The sequence below is a fragment of the Periplaneta americana genome, chromosome 2, assembly GCF_040183065.1.
Source record: "Periplaneta americana isolate PAMFEO1 chromosome 2, P.americana_PAMFEO1_priV1, whole genome shotgun sequence".
Classification (NCBI taxonomy): domain Eukaryota; kingdom Metazoa; phylum Arthropoda; class Insecta; order Blattodea; family Blattidae; genus Periplaneta; species Periplaneta americana.
In genome coordinates this window covers 28,257,953-28,276,395 of record NC_091118.1, presented here as the reverse complement: position 1 = coordinate 28,276,395, position 18,443 = coordinate 28,257,953, and the positions used below count along the sequence as shown (strand labels likewise).

At 33.5% G+C, this 18,443-nt stretch overlaps 1 protein-coding gene across 1 annotated transcript in view; it reads right to left on the bottom strand.

The window, feature by feature from the left end:
• LOC138691325 (tRNA dimethylallyltransferase) overlaps positions 1-18,443 on the bottom strand; it is a 536,598-nt gene that overhangs the window by 31,556 nt on the left and 486,599 nt on the right. Inside the window, exons 5-6 of the mRNA XM_069813208.1 lie at positions 18,241-18,356; positions 2,634-2,844 (exon numbers count right to left, since the gene is read on the bottom strand). Coding sequence (XP_069669309.1) covers positions 2,634-2,844; positions 18,241-18,356 — 327 coding nt within the window. The remainder of the gene's footprint in view (positions 1-2,633; positions 2,845-18,240; positions 18,357-18,443) is intronic.

Below are 18,443 nucleotides of genomic sequence, written 5' to 3'. Positions count from 1 at the left end.
GTTCTATCAGTGAGGAAGTGTGTTGTGTCAGTGAAGTGTGTAGTGCCAATGAAGTCTATTGTGTAAGTGAAGTGTGTTGGTGTCAGTGAAGTGACTGTACAAAGTATTTGAACAGTGAAATGGTTAGAAGTGTTAGTGAAATAAGGTAGAATCAGTGCAGTGAGTGAGTTGACAGCAAAATAAGTGTAGTGCCGAAAGGTACTTGTGCAGATATGAACCTGTCAGACTCGTGGGTCTTAGTTCGAGCTTAAGGTTAAGATGCAAATTAGATTTACTTTAAATGTTATTTTAAGTGACCATGCTTCATTTTAATTTAGGATGCTCCTTGTTATTAGTATTTTATTATTATTATTATTATTATTATTATTATTATTATTATTAATTATTGTTTTTTATTAGTTGTGTTCATTATTAATTGTCATTATTGAGTGTAATTTGTTACCACTGCCACCGGGTATATACCCATTTGAATAAAGTGAATAAATACATACATACAAGATAGGGCCTTCTCTTACACTCTACCAGGTCACAAAGTATACAAGCAGTTAAAATTTAACAAAAAGTTAAAGAGCAGAATACTAACATATTACAAAAAAAAAAAAAAAAAAAAAAAAAAAATGAAAAAAAAAATAAAAAAAAATAAAAAATAAAATAAAAAAAAAAAAATAATAATAATAATAATAATAATAATAGCATAATAAAATCGACACTAAACATGAAAATAATACCATAATAGAAAAAAAAAAGTAAAATACATTGCAATATAATGAAAGCAACTCATTTAGTACAAATGGTTAATATGGAAAAACGTAAGGAAGAATATATCAAAATGGAATGTAATAAAATAATAATAAAAAAGAAAAGAAATACGAAAATTAAATAAAATTCACGATAAAAAGGCTATGATAATAAATTCATCAGCTAATAAAGAGAACAAAATGAGGAACGGAAGGAAAAAGGAATATATAGCCTATATTTTTACAAAACTATGGCAGAAAAAAGGGCTTATAACTGAAAGGAATCTAATTCAAAAAGTGCAATTTCAATTTACTTTCGAAACTAGACAATGTCCGACAGTCTCTGTCTACAGAAAAAAAAAAATGGATAACATGCGTGGGATTTTACCTTCCACTCTTTTAATGGTAAATGTAATGTAACTCTTGCTAATCTGGCCATTCCTTACACAGAGATGTGCCGGATTAGTGAGAGTGCATAAAAAAGTTATTTAATTTTTCTTCAAATTTAATGTTATGACTAGGCCTAGGATTCTTAGGTAAATAAATATTTTATTTACACTGTGATAGAAACTCGTAGATAGTTTTGGACAAGGTCACTTGAGTATATATTTTAAATCTTATTTCACAAACAAAAGTCCCAGTTCAGATTAATCATCACCTGAATGTTCAGTACCATTGCTTAGACATGACAGTTGAAACAGTTTCTCAGAATTGCCAATCTATGGATCTGTGGAACTGCAGTCTGCTCTCTAACCACAAGCAACAAGAGCTGTCACCACTGAAAAATTGTACTGTAACTAACACACACAAACATTGATGTGTCATTTAGGAGTGCCTTGTAAGTTATCATAATACTGATTCAGGAAGTAATTATAATTTCATAAACATCAGCTGCCTCTGTTTTCGTTTTCAATCATTAACACGTTTCTAGGAGTATAATTGTTTCTTAACGGCCAGGGCACTCTTTTTCCCAGTACAAGGCAGCGCCAGTGAGCTCAATTACCCCTACCATAATATATATACTATGGCGTACACAAGCATTTGGTTTCACGAGGTAACAAAAATAATACAAGTGAATGACAAAAGGGAAAATTTCAGTATACGGATACCTCACTGACTACAATTATCTTAAAATACTAAAAAGAGCAGATTTATCTGTGCTTGTCGAATGAGCATCATCATGCTTAACAAAAGGCACTTTTCAGGACTACCTAGTAATTTTTTGTGTGTGCACAAGGTTGGAATTTTGGAGTAAGAGGGGGGAAAGGGAGGTATCCATGTTCTGAAATTTTTCCAAACGAAATACTATTGCTGATGCGGGGTCGGCTAGGTATTCATGCATCAAACTCGAGAAATACTAATGCGAAATACTAATCCCTAACCTTATTACCTTACATAATCTATCTTATTTAAAAAATCCACGATTACTTTTGGCTAAACTAGCGCTGAGGTGCTTCCCTTCGTACTCCGCTTATACACCTTGCATAAACGAATCTGTGACAGGTTAGGTTTGGTTAGTTTAGGCTTTTATTATGCCTTGCATATACGATCAACTGCACCTTACAAATTCAACTATTTTCACTTCCGAAATCACCGGAACTACCTCAGCACTAGTTTCACTTTACTTTCAAATGTATTTCCACTATTAATAAATCGATAAGGTATAATATCAATGCAAATACAAGTGAAATATACGAGTAACAACAGTGATGGATAGCATTTTTAACATAGGCTATCTGACTCAAAGAGGTTAGGATTTCTCCTGTGTATGTAAATGGAAAAGAAGTTCTCAATATTTATTCTATGAAAACGTCGGCCATATGACTTATGTGATATATCTATATAATTACCAAAGGATAGAATCTATTCTTTAAACATGCACACTAAAGTTCTTGCCTGTCGACTAGGTCTTCTCAGGAAACGATTGGTGATCCAGCGCAGTTGCCTTCGTGCGTATCTCTTGGTGACTAGTTTCAATGCAGCTACTCCTACTTCGAAAAGCTTTGCGCCTTTCTCGGAGCTACGTTCCTCTTCACTCAGTATAAGATACTCATGGAATTCCTTGAAGCCAATCGATTGAAATATGCCCTTCGTGTAGTCAGGTTCCCTAGAGACAAAATATGTTCATACAACTACTATCAGACTTTTTTAAAACTAAACATACGTAATTTCCATGTAAACATAAACATACAGACGTAAGTGTAATGTAATCATACAATCTCGTGCTTATTACAAAACAAGTAATTAAGAATAATGCGACCAAGCGTCCCACAGCAACGCCATATTTTTGACGATCATAGAGCGCATGTAATATCAGCTCTGCCAACCAACGAGTTAGAAAGAGAAGATATCTCTCTTTCTAACTCGTTGCTGCCAACCCTCGAAAGTGGAACTGCCGGAGATTAATATTTGATCACCGCCTGCTTGAATGCATCCGACGACTGCTTATAATGCCAGTTCATAAACCATTCAAACAATGATTTTGTTGAAATGGTAGGCGGCAGCACCAAGTATGTTCATTCGTATGTCTGCTCCAAAGTACAAGGGCTACTCCAAAAGTAATGCACATCATTTATTTAAAAATTACATTTTTATCCTACAGCTTTGCTATTTTCACAGAATGTAGATACATCCTTTAGGAACAAAATATCTCTTTTCCACATAATCCCCATCCCTTTCAACTGCTTACGCAAATCTTGAAACAAAGGCCTGAACACCTGCACGGTAAAATTCTGGACCAAACACGTCTGAGCCACTCTTTACCAGCGTGCACGAGGGTGTCGTCATCTTCAAACCTCCGTCCGCGAAGGGATTCCTTCAGTTTTCTAAAGAGATGGTAATCGCGCAGTGCCAGATCAGGACTGTAAAGCGAGTGCTTCAGTGTTGTCCATCCCAGTTTTCTGATCTGGTCTGTGGCCTTTTTATCTCCTGTCACAATTGTTGTAAGAAAGTCATCTCCATCATTCTCAATTACAATTAGCTTGAGGGGGATGGTGTCGACTTTGAGAACAAATTTTTATCGCTATGAGTAATGTTGATAAGAAAGTAACAATAAGCCCAGTCACTTGTTTGGTTTTCCCTGTCTCTGTGAACTGGTCCATGTACGACCCGTAACAAATATTATTATAAGATTAAATTGCTAAATATACATCGTATTAAAATAAATAACACTGAACATTAGTAAACAGATAAATAATATATATGCCTAATAAGTTTAAACACTATATAAACAACTTTTATACAATGGAAGATAGGTCTATTTTGTAAAAGTACTGTGACGGTCATAAAAGTGTGGATACTGGAGGGACACTAAACCAGCGTTGGAAGCAGAAAGCTATGTAATTAAGATATGTATGTATGTATGTATTTATCGTCATCAAAATTATGTACAATTTGTATATCATTCATTAATGGTGGCCCTGTTACATTTCTGTTTTCCAGGAAACCACCCCTAACTACATTTTACTATTAATAACTACTGTATTACTACATATTGTATACTACGTACAATCATTCTAGTTATTTCTTAACAAAAACTTTTTTCCTTGGATATAGTGAACTCGGTTATAGTGAACATTCGGCTATAGTGAACCTAAATCGTTGGTCCCGACCCGCATACATTATAAAGTACATTAATATTTCCGTTTATAGTGAACCCTCACTTCGGTTATAGTGAACCTAAAACTAGAACTTCCCCAAGAAAATGTAATTTTAAAATGGCCAAAATGGTAATTTAGGAAACCCTTCCTCCTCTAAATTTCCAAGAATATGTTCAGAACAAAATCTCAAAACATTCTACATACATTTTTTTCTTTCATTTTCTGGGCAAGACAGTAGAATGTGTATCAAGTCTTCTTTTTGATTACACAAAGGACATATATCTTTTCCTACGTCTCCTCTTCTATTTTTTAACCTCCAAATTCCCCATCTCCACCACGATAGTCCCATTCTTTCTTTCCTGTCGTTAACTTTTGTATATTCTTCCTGTCCCCATACGATTTTCATTTCTTTGTAATCTATTAATGATTTTAAACCATTTAATTTGCTAAACATTTCCTGTCTCACTATCTCATTACTCCTCTCCGTTATAATTTTATCTATCGAATTTATATTAATTGCACCAATTTTTTGCCATAACAAATTTAGTCGTAAACTACTTACGTTATTCTCTAAATCTTTTATAAAATTAGACTTAGTTTCGTCGTTTGTAGGAATCTTCAACATCTTTTCAAGACATCATTTTACATATCTATAGTCCACGCGATCATAGTACATGAAAATATACTCTAAAATCATATCTGGAATTGTGTGTAATTTGGTTACTACGTGGGTGGATTTTAGTGTTGCTAGTCTGGCAGCAGCTCATGTTACTGCTTATAGTACTCCCCAAGTATTTGAAGCTGCCCACTTGCTCTACTACTTCATTTAGAATTCGTAAATTTATCTTCTTTATTCTTCTGCTGATAATCATGGTCTTCGTCTTGTTTGCATTTATCCTACAGAATTTTAATAGGGAAATTCCTGTGTACATTAAACGTAGATGTACGCTAATAACATACGTCTAACGTAGCAAACAAAATAGGTACGGACCTAGAAATCAGTTCGCTATGACGCTGAATAATTTTCAGCACCAAACTTTCCATAAAAAATATTCCATCGAAAAACGCTACGAAATACTATATAGTACCATTATACGTTCTATAAAACGCTAAATTTGATATTTAAATTGCTAAAATCGACCATCTCTAATGACGAGTTAAACCGCCTGATCTGAATACCAGGGTTGTAAGCAATCGCCTTGAAGGCTTGGGATTCCATTTGTGGAATAGGGATATCTTATGCGAAGTTTTACCGCTAGATGGCAGGAGCGTTCCATGCGGCGCAACATGTTGTAGGGCTATGTTATGTCATATACTACAGTTGATTACGTTTTCTCGATTGTTGGTTTTCTGTGCGTGTCAAAATGATATTTACAATTATTTTGTATAACCTGGTAAAATTTAATATAGGTAATTCAATATTTTCTTACCTCGTAATTTAATTTAATTTACAATAAATACTAACGTAAACCTGTATAATATTGAGCGTTTCCCCGAGATGGGTAGTGAAATCTGCAGTATGCAGAATATAGATACGAGTAAATTGAATGGTCATGAACCTAAACGAGAAGTTTGAGAACGAGGTGCACGAATAAAAAAATAGGAACTATGTCGAAGGTGAATATTGCCCTGTTTAATCATTAGTATTTAAGAACCATACGCTAAAAACAGGATATGCAGCCACCAATGTGTTTAATTTTATAGGGAAGGGACTATCGAGATTGAATTCATTGTATTTTTTTCTGTAGTTGCAGAAAGATCAAATGCAATTTTTAATAGGATGATATAATATGATCGCAGTAGTATCACGATTAGTCGTGCGTTTTGTAGGTTAAGGACATGCAGTTTTGAATACTATGTAGGAAGATTTAGAAAATTTGAAGTTAAAACATGGTTTTAATAATTAGGGTAGGCCTACAGTACATTAAAAACATAATTCACGAAATGGATTTCACTACGGATCGTCCTGGATAATAAACATCCCAGTTTATCGAGAGTTTACTGCAGGCGTAAACTTCGGAGACTCCTAGAACTACTGCATAATATAATCTAAGCTAACATAGCTTGCTGTCGAGGTTGAATATGTTTTTATTAATTTTTCTTTTTCCTTTTCCAAAATGAAACTGTAGTCAACAATTCCTTACTTGAAGTAGTTATTTTTAGTTATCTCTCGAGGCGCAATTTAATTACTTATATTTTTTAAGATTTAAAGCATATATTAAGAATATTTCGGGACCTGATTGAAGACAAAAAGCTTTCCCTGGTGTTTACATATAGGATCATAACAAAAATTTGCCATTTTTAGTTGTTTTTAAGAGTATTTAATATACTAATATACTACTAGTCTTTCTAATAAAAACTCTATATACAGACGTTTAACGATCTTATACAATGAGTAGCTCGTTTATAAGTCGTGTGTAAATTCGTTACTAATAATCACTACATACGTCGTGTATAACAATGTAACTGTTACACAGCTCCGTCATAGTTTCGTCATTACTTCATTACGAAAGGTAATAGAATATCTGAGATTCTCTATTGCATCCGGTAGAGCGCTCTAGTGTGCCGTGTTAAGAATCGACAGTACAACTGGCTTTGATCGACTACCACACTATATTTTGGTCAAAGAGAACTTAATATTATAATAATATTCTACTTATTCTTTGCTCTTTGGTGTGTTCTTCTGTGGTTACAAGTCATCCATCATCATAAAATGACAGTCGATACGAACAGCTGTTAGAGGGGCGGCCATTTTTCTCTATATACAACGCTTATACAAGGGGTTTCATATATATAACTACTGCAAGGCAATTGTATCGTAAATCTGTGACTAGGAAATTAAGAGAGGAATTAAGAAATGCAGAATTCGAATCATGGAAAGTAATGCCTGGAAGAGGCAGAGGTGTAGAATTGTACAGCCAAGTACCTAAAGCCAACGCCTGGATTTTTAATAAGTCTGGACTATCTACATCTGAATGGGTAACCTGCCTCAAAATGAATGCCAATTTAGCAGCAGTTAGAGGAGTACCTGGTCGCTCTTTGGACGGATCCCGGTGCACACATGGCTGCCCGGAGACTGAAACCCTTGCCCACGTCCAAGGTCAGTGTAACAGAGGTTTACTCCTCCGAAATGCCAGACACCATCATGTTCGATCCTTAATTGCAACTGCTTTAAGAAAAAAGTCTTGGATAGTAGAAGAGGAAGTTTTTGCCTTGATACTAATGGCTCCTCTAGACGTATTGACATCATAGCGTATTCCCAGACTACCAAGATTGATCCTACCATAAGGATTGAAACGGGGAGTAGCCAGCCGGAGGATGTCAATCAAGAAAAGATCAACATTTATCTGCCAACAGTTGATTACTTCAAAGCAAAATACCGGCTTGAAGACATTGAGGTGATTGGTCTTCTTGTCGGAGCTCGTGGTGTGATTCCCAAGTTCTTTGAACGCTTCAGGAAGACTTTTGAACTACCACAGACACTTACTGCAGACATCATAACTTCAGTTTTGAAACGCTCTTGCCAAATTCTGAGTCATCATATTCACTCTGTTTATTTTTTTTTTTATTTATTCACTTTCTATTCATATATGTTCATTTTAATTTTCTTTCTACAAAATTTATGTAAACATTTAATATTGTAAAATTCATGTAGGAGAGTATACTGAGTCCTTCTGGGCTACCTCCAATGGGAGGCAGTAATTATTATTATTATTATTATTATTATTATTATTATTATTATTATTATTACAGATTGTTTATACATCCATCGCTTATGCATGGTTTATTAGTAACGTTTTCTGTCTCAACGCTGCATAAGTCTCGTATAACAACTATACACGGTTTATTAATAAGACCGTACATATATCCTCAATGCTTATATACCGAAAAACAAATGCACACGCAAAGCGCATCCCTCAAAGTACACGTGCGCTATCTGTTGGTGCTAGTTCAGGATATCCCTATTCTCTCAGCCGGTGTTTCGGACCATCCCTACCCGGTCACCCAGTTCCGGCGCCGCGCCGCTAAGCTGGCCAGTGGGTCTGAGGAAAATCATAGCGATTCGGTAAGTGCGTGACCTTCGCACCTCACAAAGGCCCGTGAGCCTTGCATCACGTAACGGTGGTGCTGCTCAAGGTCGTGAGAGTAATGTCTCCTGCAGGTGCGGCCGCCAACACCTGCGTACTCATGATGGTCATTGCCATGGTAACACCAACATCTTGCAAGCAGGGAGCGTCTATATTTGCATCTGTCGGGGATATACGGAACAAAGGAACAACAGAGCGCTCGAAAGTAGGCGCCAAACCTTATAGTGACAGTATTCACAAGAATAACATAGCAATAACAAAATAACTTATTTAACACAGGGCCGCGAGGTAACGTCGCGGTTAGGCCGCTGTGCAGCGAGGTGAAAGGTCGCGGGTTCGACTTCTGATGGAGTCACGCAGACCCAAACATAGTTTTTGTAGGCAATTTATTTATTTATTTATTTATTCCTATAACAGGGCAAAGCCCCAATTACAACAGACAGTACAGATGTTCGTTAAAAAAAAAAAAAACATAGATAACATGAAAAAAGAGATGAAACAGATACAAGTGTAAATACAAATTAAAATGGAAAATGAGAAAATGAAATAATAAAAAAAGAACAGACAAATAGATACTACCTAAATAAGAGATACAGATATAGATATAAATGAAAAATACAAAATAAAATAAATGAAAAATAGTTAAACATAGATATCATAGCCAAAAATGTAAAATGTAACTATAATTGGCAAATTACAGAGTAACAAATAGCAATATTGTATAAAATCAACTACCTTCAGTATATTAATAAGAAAACGTTTGTATTCCATGTAAGAAATGCAAAAATCTAGGTCCCATGTTTTACATATTTCATTGAAATTTGAACACATTTTTAACACTGGTGAATTTTTATGTGATGAAGTGTTTGGTTTTTTATAATATAACAATTGACGATTTCTTAAATGTGATGTTCTACCGTTAATCTGGATTTGTGATAATATTTCCCTATTATCCAGTAGACCGTTCCTCTTTTTGGTAGTTTAGCAAAAGAAGAGATTTTATTTTTATTTTTTATTTCTTTAACGTACTTTGACTTTAGGAAAGAGACAAGAAAAATTGAAAATGAAGTAGAGAAGTACCAACTATACTTTTTTTACACATTATTATTATTATTATTATTATTATTATTATTAGTATTATTATTATTATTACTACTACTACTACTACTATCGCGCAACATGAGTTTTACTGACTGAATTCTGACAGAAGAAAAGGGACCCAAAGTCGTTTATGGGATTATAGAGGAGAAGCACTATGTAGTTATTACATGGGATAGGAGTGGTAATATGGGCTACCTCGGTTTTTACTATATACAGACGTGGACAAATTATTAGCAAAATTGAAGATTTTTATTATATATTTTTACAAAATATGATTCTTAAATTTAGACTACACTTGACATTTTTGCGTATTTCCAAATTATTAGCAAAATTGAAGATTTGTACTGTATACTTTTAGAAAATTTAACTCTTCAATTTGGACTACATTTGATATTTTTGCATATTTACAAATTATTAGCAAAACTGAAGGTTTTTATTATATATTTTTACAAAATTCGATTCTTCAATTTGGAATACAGTTGACATTTTGGATATTTTTTTCAAATTATTAGCAAAACTGAAGATTTTTATTTTATAGTTTTACAAAATTTGACTCTTCAATTTAGACTGTAGTTGACATTTTTTGCTAATTTACAAATTATTAACAAAATTGAAGATTTTTATTATATATTTTTACAAAATTTAACTCTTCAATTTAAACTACAGTTGACATTTTTGCATATTTCTGTCTACTGTAATGATAGAAATATGCAAAATTGTCAATTGTAGTCTAAACTGAAAAGTCAAATTTTGTAAACAGAATTATCATAAAAATCGTCAATTTTGTTAATAATTTGTCCACGTCTGTATGGTGTTGTTACCTAGCGAAAAAGCTCTAAAAGTACATCTCGTGTCCATCAGTCTGCGTGCACAAAGAGACAAACCAGTTGCCTTTGTGGTGTGTCCTTTGTTTTTTTCATCAATTTCAAAGTTTTTGCAGGTATGTAGTTTCAATTTTATTGAAAGAAATATATTTCGTGTTTAGAAATCACGCTTGATGTGTTGCACTGATGAAGAATAGCTCTAGCACATGGCATAAGAGTAATATTTATTTAGGACAACAATTGCCATACATAATCTTAGAAACCTTCATGAGTCGGTGCTGCTAATATGGGCTACCGCTATGTATCAAATATGGGATAGGTAGCCCATATTATCAGCACATTAACACGTCCCGTGTTTTCACTATCGTGATTTGCGTTAATTGTTACAGAATATTGCCACTGATGTGGCATATGATTTAATGTCATGGAGAAGAAAATTAATATAGAAGGTTTACGTGACGAATTTCAAACATTTTATACTGATTATTTTATATCAGGTGACAGTGAAAGTGATGCAAAGTGATGTGGAGAATGCAAAACCTGATGGCCAGCTAGAAGACATTGTTTCAAATTATTGTTTTAAGTTCTTTATGTTTTCTGCATTTATTTCATATCAATTCCACGCTGTAACTTAAAGTTTAATGTGTATGTTATGTTTCATATTAATTTGTTTATGTTCACTTTACGTTCAACTCATTTTTCAGAAAAAATTACTTTTAGGCTATATTATCAATCAAGCACAGCTTGCAACATACTAATACATAAATAAGCAATGTTAATGTTATTTTTTACCTTCTTATTTCACGTATAACTCATAATAACTACACAATGCTTCTTAAATACCTAAACCTTTCTTATAGTTGCTAAGAAAACAAGTGAAAACTGTAATTGCATTTTTCTCGAACAGTACATAATGTAATATCAACATTCAATAAGTAATATATTAAAAACTATACCACCTAGAACCATAAATTTTTTCAAATGGTCAGTATTTCATCCTCTTTTTAAAACCACAAAAAGAAAACAAATCCTACTTTAGGTCCCATTTCCTGCAACTGTCCACAATTATTGTATATGACATAAGCAATATTATGATCTATGTTTCAACTAATAAATAATAATAAAATATGTTTTATCTTGTGTATTCAAGATCCCCCTCAGGTCCAATTAGATCTCTTCAACAAGATCTTTTAAGTGTTAGACCCTTCACAATTTTGCTATGTGGAAGAGCGATCTCATTGATTTGTACGAAGTGGTCTATTAAATTAAAACTACGATCAAGTTCAACCACATCGAAAACATAAATCTAAGTTCTTACTTTTTAACCTGGTAATCATGCTCAAATACATTTGAAAATAGTGTACTGGTACTACTTATGCTTCAGAGATTTTTAATTTGTGCTGCATTCTTTTTGTGAACGTTTGATAAACCGTGTCTTAAGAGTTAACTTCTATCGACCACAAATTCATTTTCACATGCCTTACATTTAGCCTTATTAACGTTTTCAGTCTTGCATAACAACCTTTAAAATCTGGTTCTGTCAATTAGGAATCTCGAAATGTCTGGCCACGCCACGATTTTTCACGTTTAGCTGATTCACAATGCAATTCTCTTTTCTTCTTGGAAGTAGATGGAACTGATTAGTCACCAGAGAAATTCATATTACAAAACACTACATTTACCACGATTATCGAACTTCATAATTTAATCCCATGTACTTCACAAAAACGTTGAACTTACACAAACGACGCCATGATACCTGTAATTATTCGTTCGGCACGAATTGGAGTCACGTGATTATCATGGTCTACTCACGGCCATCATGACAATCGCCTAATATAAATACATGTTCAAAGTTCTAAAAAACAAAGGAATTGCTATATTAAACTCATGTTAAATATCTATTTACAAATAAACTTGTTAAATGTTGGCCATGTTATGACTAAGAACGTGACGTCGTGCCGTTGCCTAGCAACTGTACTTACTGCAATGAAGCAATGACAGAAAATTAAGTGAAAAAAAAAAATCAGGAATTACGCAATTCCTAATAGGAAACAACGGGAATGTTCCTTTCTGATATAAGAGAGCAAATGTTGATATGTGACGTAATCATAAATGCTCTGTGTAAGTATAAACCGACGTGAATTTCAGAAATGTAGATATATAAAATATAAATTAAAATACATAGCAATTTTTATAAATATGGACAGAAGGATGAGAAAACCCCTACAATTTCGCCAGTTTTACACAAAATTCTCTCAATTCCTATTAGGGTTAAAATATCCCTACAATAGGAATTTTACCCTACACCTGGCATCACTGAATTATCGTCCTGTCATGATGTATTTTTTCTAACGGGGATGTATTGTCTCTCTCGTAACATAACATTTATGACAGTGTATGAATAGGCAATTATATTACTGGTTGTTCTTTATGGTTGTGAAACTTGGACTCCCACTTTGAGAGAGGAACATAGGATAAGGGTGTTTGAGAATAAGGTGCTTGGGAAAATATTTGGGGCTAAGAGGGATGAAGTTACAGGAGAATGGAGAAAGGTACACAACACAGAAATGCAGGCATTGTATTCTTCACCTGACATAATTAGGAACATTATATCCAGACGGTTGAGATGGGCAGGCTATGTAGCACATATGGGCGAATCCAGAAAGCCATATAGAGTGTTAGTTGGGAGGCCGGAGGGAAAAAGACCTTTGGGAAGGCCGAGACGTAGATGGGAAGATAATATTAAAATGGATTTGAGGGAGGTGGGATATGATGATAGAGACTGGATTAATCTTGCTCAGGATAGGGGCCAATGGCGGGCTTATGTGAGGGCGGCAATGAACCTGCGGGTTCCTTGTAAGTAAGTAAGTAAGTAAGTAAGTAAGTAAGTAAGTAAGTAAGTAAGTAAGTAAGTAAGTAAGTGTGTGAATAGGCAGCCACTGATCAGAAGTGTGGACAAATCTGGAAGTTGTGACAAGAGATAACATTATATTTGTTTTTGTATTTTGTTTCTTAAAAATTGTATGAATTGATTTTCAGTTCTTGTTTACATTTATATTCAATTTGAAATAACTAAATATGAAAGTACATACCAGCATTTATTAAAGGTTATTAATATTATTGCTGATTTCAGAATGGTTATTATTACACTTAACTTTGGGGGAGCGGGATGAATAGCCAGTATCCAGTTCTAAGATCTGATAATTAAAAAAAAGTTTTCAAACTTATCTGTAATACAGACAGCCTCCTCTACAAATAAGTACACAGAAAATAACACACATTTGTGTCCTAGCGATGGCATAACTTTCGTAACATCACCATATCTGACATAACATTGTGCAATTACGCAGCAGTTCGGTGCTCGGTTCCTAGATGGCGCAACCTCAACCCGCGACAGAAGACTATCGTAATGTGGTGCAATCCTTGTGACTGTGGCTCTCTATTCATGCGCCAGGGGTGGAAAAAACTTTATCAATAACCTTATCGAAAATTACGCAATGACATCGTTTGTCAAACTATGTACATGAAATATAAGAATTTTAGTCTATCTGTGTAGAGCGATTTCTACTGAACTATTGGACGGATTTTGTTTATATTCATTATCTACTTACAAGTCAATTTAGCAAAGAATGATGTACATGAAATATAAGAATTTTAGCACTAGCCTGTCTGTGTACAGCGATTTCTACTAAACTATTGTACGGATTTTGTTCATATTCAGTATCTACGAGTGAATTTATCAGGGAATGATGTACATGAAATACAATAATTTTAGTACTAGTCTGTGTGTACAGCGATTTCTACTAAACTATTGGACGGATTTTGTTCATATTCAGTATCTACGAGTGAATTTATCAGGGAATGTTGTACATGATACAATAATTTTAGTACTAGTCTGTGTGTACAGCGATTTCTACTAAACTATTGGACGGATTTTGTTCATATTCAGTACCTACGAGTCAATGTATCAGGGAATGATGTACATGAAATGTAATAATTTTAGTACTAGTCTGTGTGTACAGCGATTTCTACTAAACTATTGGACGGATTTTGTTCATATTCAGTATCTACGAGTGAATTTATCAGGGAATGATGTACATGAAATACAATAATTTTAGTACTAGTCTGTGTGTACAGCGATTTCTACTAAACTATTGGACGGATTTTGTTCATATTCAGTACCTACGAGTCAATGTATCAGGGAATGATGTACATGAAATGTAATAATTTTAGTACTAGTCTGTGTGTACAGCGATTTCTACTAAACTATTGGACGGATTTTGTTCATATTCAGTATCTACCAGTCAATTTATCAGGGAATGATGTACATGAAATACAATAATTTTAGTACTAGTCTGTCTGTGTACAGCGGTTTCTACTAAACTATTGGACGGATTTTGTTCATATTCATTGTCTACGAGTCAATTTATCAGGGAGTTATGTACATGAAATATAATAATTTTAGTACTAGTCTGTCTGTGTACAGCGGTTTCTACTAAACTATTGGTCGGATTTTATTTATATTCAGGATCTACAAGTGAATTTATTTGGGAATGATATTAATAAAATATAATAATTTTAGTACTAGTCTGTCTGTGTACAGCGATACTTCTGCTGGAGTAAAAAGAACCTCCGTTGCATACTTCTCGCGGCCCACTGTTTCCGAACTCCCACGTAATCCCTGCGGATATTTCCTGCACGAATTATTCAGAGCTCCGGCCGCTTGCACGCAATTGGTATCTGGCAATGCAGGCAAGTAAAAATAGTGTTTTACATGAGTAAGGCAGTATAAAAGGTGTTTGACGTGCTGGAATGGCGGGACCAGATGGTCGCAAAAAAAAAGTGCAAAATGTACATATGCGATGGCTTCCAATATAAACGGTGCAAATTGAATTGCACTCACTTTCTCATACATTTGACGAGGTGCATATAAAATTACGTTTAAGAACACTGATATTACTGCTCAAATTACATTCTTATACGAATACGTACATTTTGAAAATATAATAATAATAATAATAATAATAATAATAATAATAATAAAAATAATAATAATAATAAAAAAATAATAATAAAATTATAATAATAATAAAATAATAATAAAATAATAATAATAAAATAATAATAATAATAATAATAATAATAATAAAAATAATAATAAAATAATAATAATAAAATAATAATAATAATAATAAAATAATAATAAAATAATAATAATAATAAAATAATAATAATAATAAAATAATAATAATAATAAAATAATAATAATCTATCTTCCTTTTATAAATTATGAAAATCCAGTTGCTTTAATGTTTTATAAAAGTTGATGTTTTCTCTATAATTCACAACTCTGATGTTCTATAATCTACAATATACAATGCATTTTCTTTACAATTTATAAAATCGATGTTATCCCCATATTTTATAAAACTGACGTTTTCTTATAATTACGAGGCTATTTTATAGAGCTTGAAAATAGTGATTTTTTTTATAGAACAGAAATTCGCAATAAACTCAATTTTGTTAAAATTTGACTTACGGGGTTTCTAAAAAAAACGATTGAATTACGTTTGTGTCAAATTCACAATTGGACTGTAGTAAAGATTATATCGTAAAGAATGATGCGTCACTATTAGAGATGATAGATCGTCATAAAAATATAAACCATCACAACTGAGATAAATTTAAAAATATTCTTTCTTTACAAACTCAGCATTAAGCTTCATTAGAATAGTAATATGCGTTACAAGAGCGGTATGTTGAAGTTTTCATGTTCGAGGAAAAGTCTGAAAAAGCGAAACGTAGTTGAGCTTTTTTAATTTCCGAGAATTGAAAGAAAACATACTGCTCGTGTATCGTAAATTATTTTGTGCGAAGATCGTTTATTACATACCTGAAAGAGAAATTTCTAATTAGTTGCAATGAAATCTCCATCTTGGTTTCTGTTCAATGACGGAAAATTTGCAAAACAAAAATATCTATCTTCAACATTGTTGCTTTAAAATGTTTTCTGTGTTTACTATACTCCAGCAGGCCGTGATATACGTCTGTCTTTTTTTTCCCCAGTCTATGATGAGTCTCGAATCTTGTTGATTTTTTCACGGCTTCCTTAATGTTACTTGCATTACGAATGCAGTAACTTTAATGGAGTTGTAGTGTTTACTTAATTTTTGCAAATATTTAAAAACAATAATTAACAGTGCAATTTAGGTGAAATTGCAGTGGTAATTATTACTATATTGAACTTCTCTAAAAATAATATGTTAAGAGTCTAAAGCAGTAAAATCAATATGTCACTTAAGCGGTAAGAAGAGGGAAATTGTTGTGTGTGTTAGGTTGGGAATACTGAATGTGGAATTTTAGACTTTCCGCGGATTGGTTTTGTGCGGAAACCAAGCAAATACGCACGATCTCGCACAAAATGATTTTTTGTCACTTAGTAGGGGATAATATTATCTCACGACTCTTTAACATAATTTATAGACCATTAGTGACAAAAGATGAACGGAACTCTGTTGCCATGGAGATCACGTGGAGAACCTATAATGCATGGGTAGTTGCATACAGGCACGGCTGGCCCACAGTGAAGGGTGTAGCCAGGTGACAGCCAGCCTTACGTTACAGGTCAAGCCTCCGGAACAACAGGTTCTAGTGGAAATTTTACTGCCAAAAGGGACGGACGAAAGGTTAAAACTGTTTTTGTCGGACAGAATGAGGTCAATGCTATTATTTTTTCAAGTCATTATACGATAATGTAGAGAAAGTGTTGTTATGCAGGAAAAAAAAAAGCGATCGAGATAAAGACAAAAATGTAGTCATTTGTTATTCGGCATTTTGACATCAAGTACAAGTATTGTCTGACTTTTCCCACGCTGAGAACATAAGGGGGGCCTTCAGACAAGTTAATGACAATTAATACAGAAGACAATTTGTGTATTGTCTTATTTAAACTGACCAAAATGTCTAACAGGTAATATCACAAAATATACTTTGTCGGTAAACTGTCGAGCCGAATATTATTATTATTATTATTATTATTATTATTATTATTATTATTATTATTATTATTATTTACAAATCTGTGAGCACAATAATGTACCTTAATTATAGTCAATTTATACAAAATAAAATACGGATATATGAGCACACGATTACAAGAATAAATTAAATACTTATAACCTGTCCTTGGGCAGAAAACTGTCAATGAATGAAGGTTCTTCTTTTGGAGAGAATAACTATCAGATTTTTTAATTTCGACGATATCTCTATATTTCACAACTAGTTCTCTTAGCTCACTTCTATCTTCTTCTGTAAAATGCTTTCTCGAGATTTTGTATACATTTAGTTCCATAATACTGTATTTACTTCTGTATTTGTGAACGATAATATTATCGATTTAACAATTTGAACGAGCTGGAAAACAATTGAATGTACGAAAGCGCTCACGTCCAGTCATGTCGCCATATTTCTTTCGATGTCAAGGGAATGCTCAGTGCATATGAAAGAGTGACGTCTCTGCAATACGATCTAAAATAAGTGCTAAGGAAATGCTCATTACTTAAGCGTTTCCTCGTTTTATAAGTGACGACTATGAATTCGATCCTTAAGTAGGAAATGTTTCAATTGAATACAATGGCTGAGAATCACTGTTCTTCCTCGATATGAAGAAGCTATTCCATTTACACCAGGCATGTTAAGCTCTAGCCTTCAAACGAGGTGTAACAGTGACTTAGAAGGTAGGTATTTTAAGCATGTGCCTGTAAGTGGAAGATCTCTTGACTCCTCGTCAGAGGGTACAATATGCCCGCGCTTGACATCCCTCATTTACATGAAATGCGTCAGAGAACCGTGATGTTCAGCTGTTCGTTACCATAGAGAGATTACTTACGCATTTGCTGCCAGCCTCTCTTCGTTATAGCGCCGATGAAAGTCGAGCAATTCCTGCATCAGGCCTTGTTCCAACATGGCGTCCACGCGTCCATCTAGCCGTTTGTCCAAAACTTCCTGCAACATCCCATATCAAAATACGTTACTATAATAGTAATAATAATAATAATAATAATAATATTATTATTATTATTATTATTATTA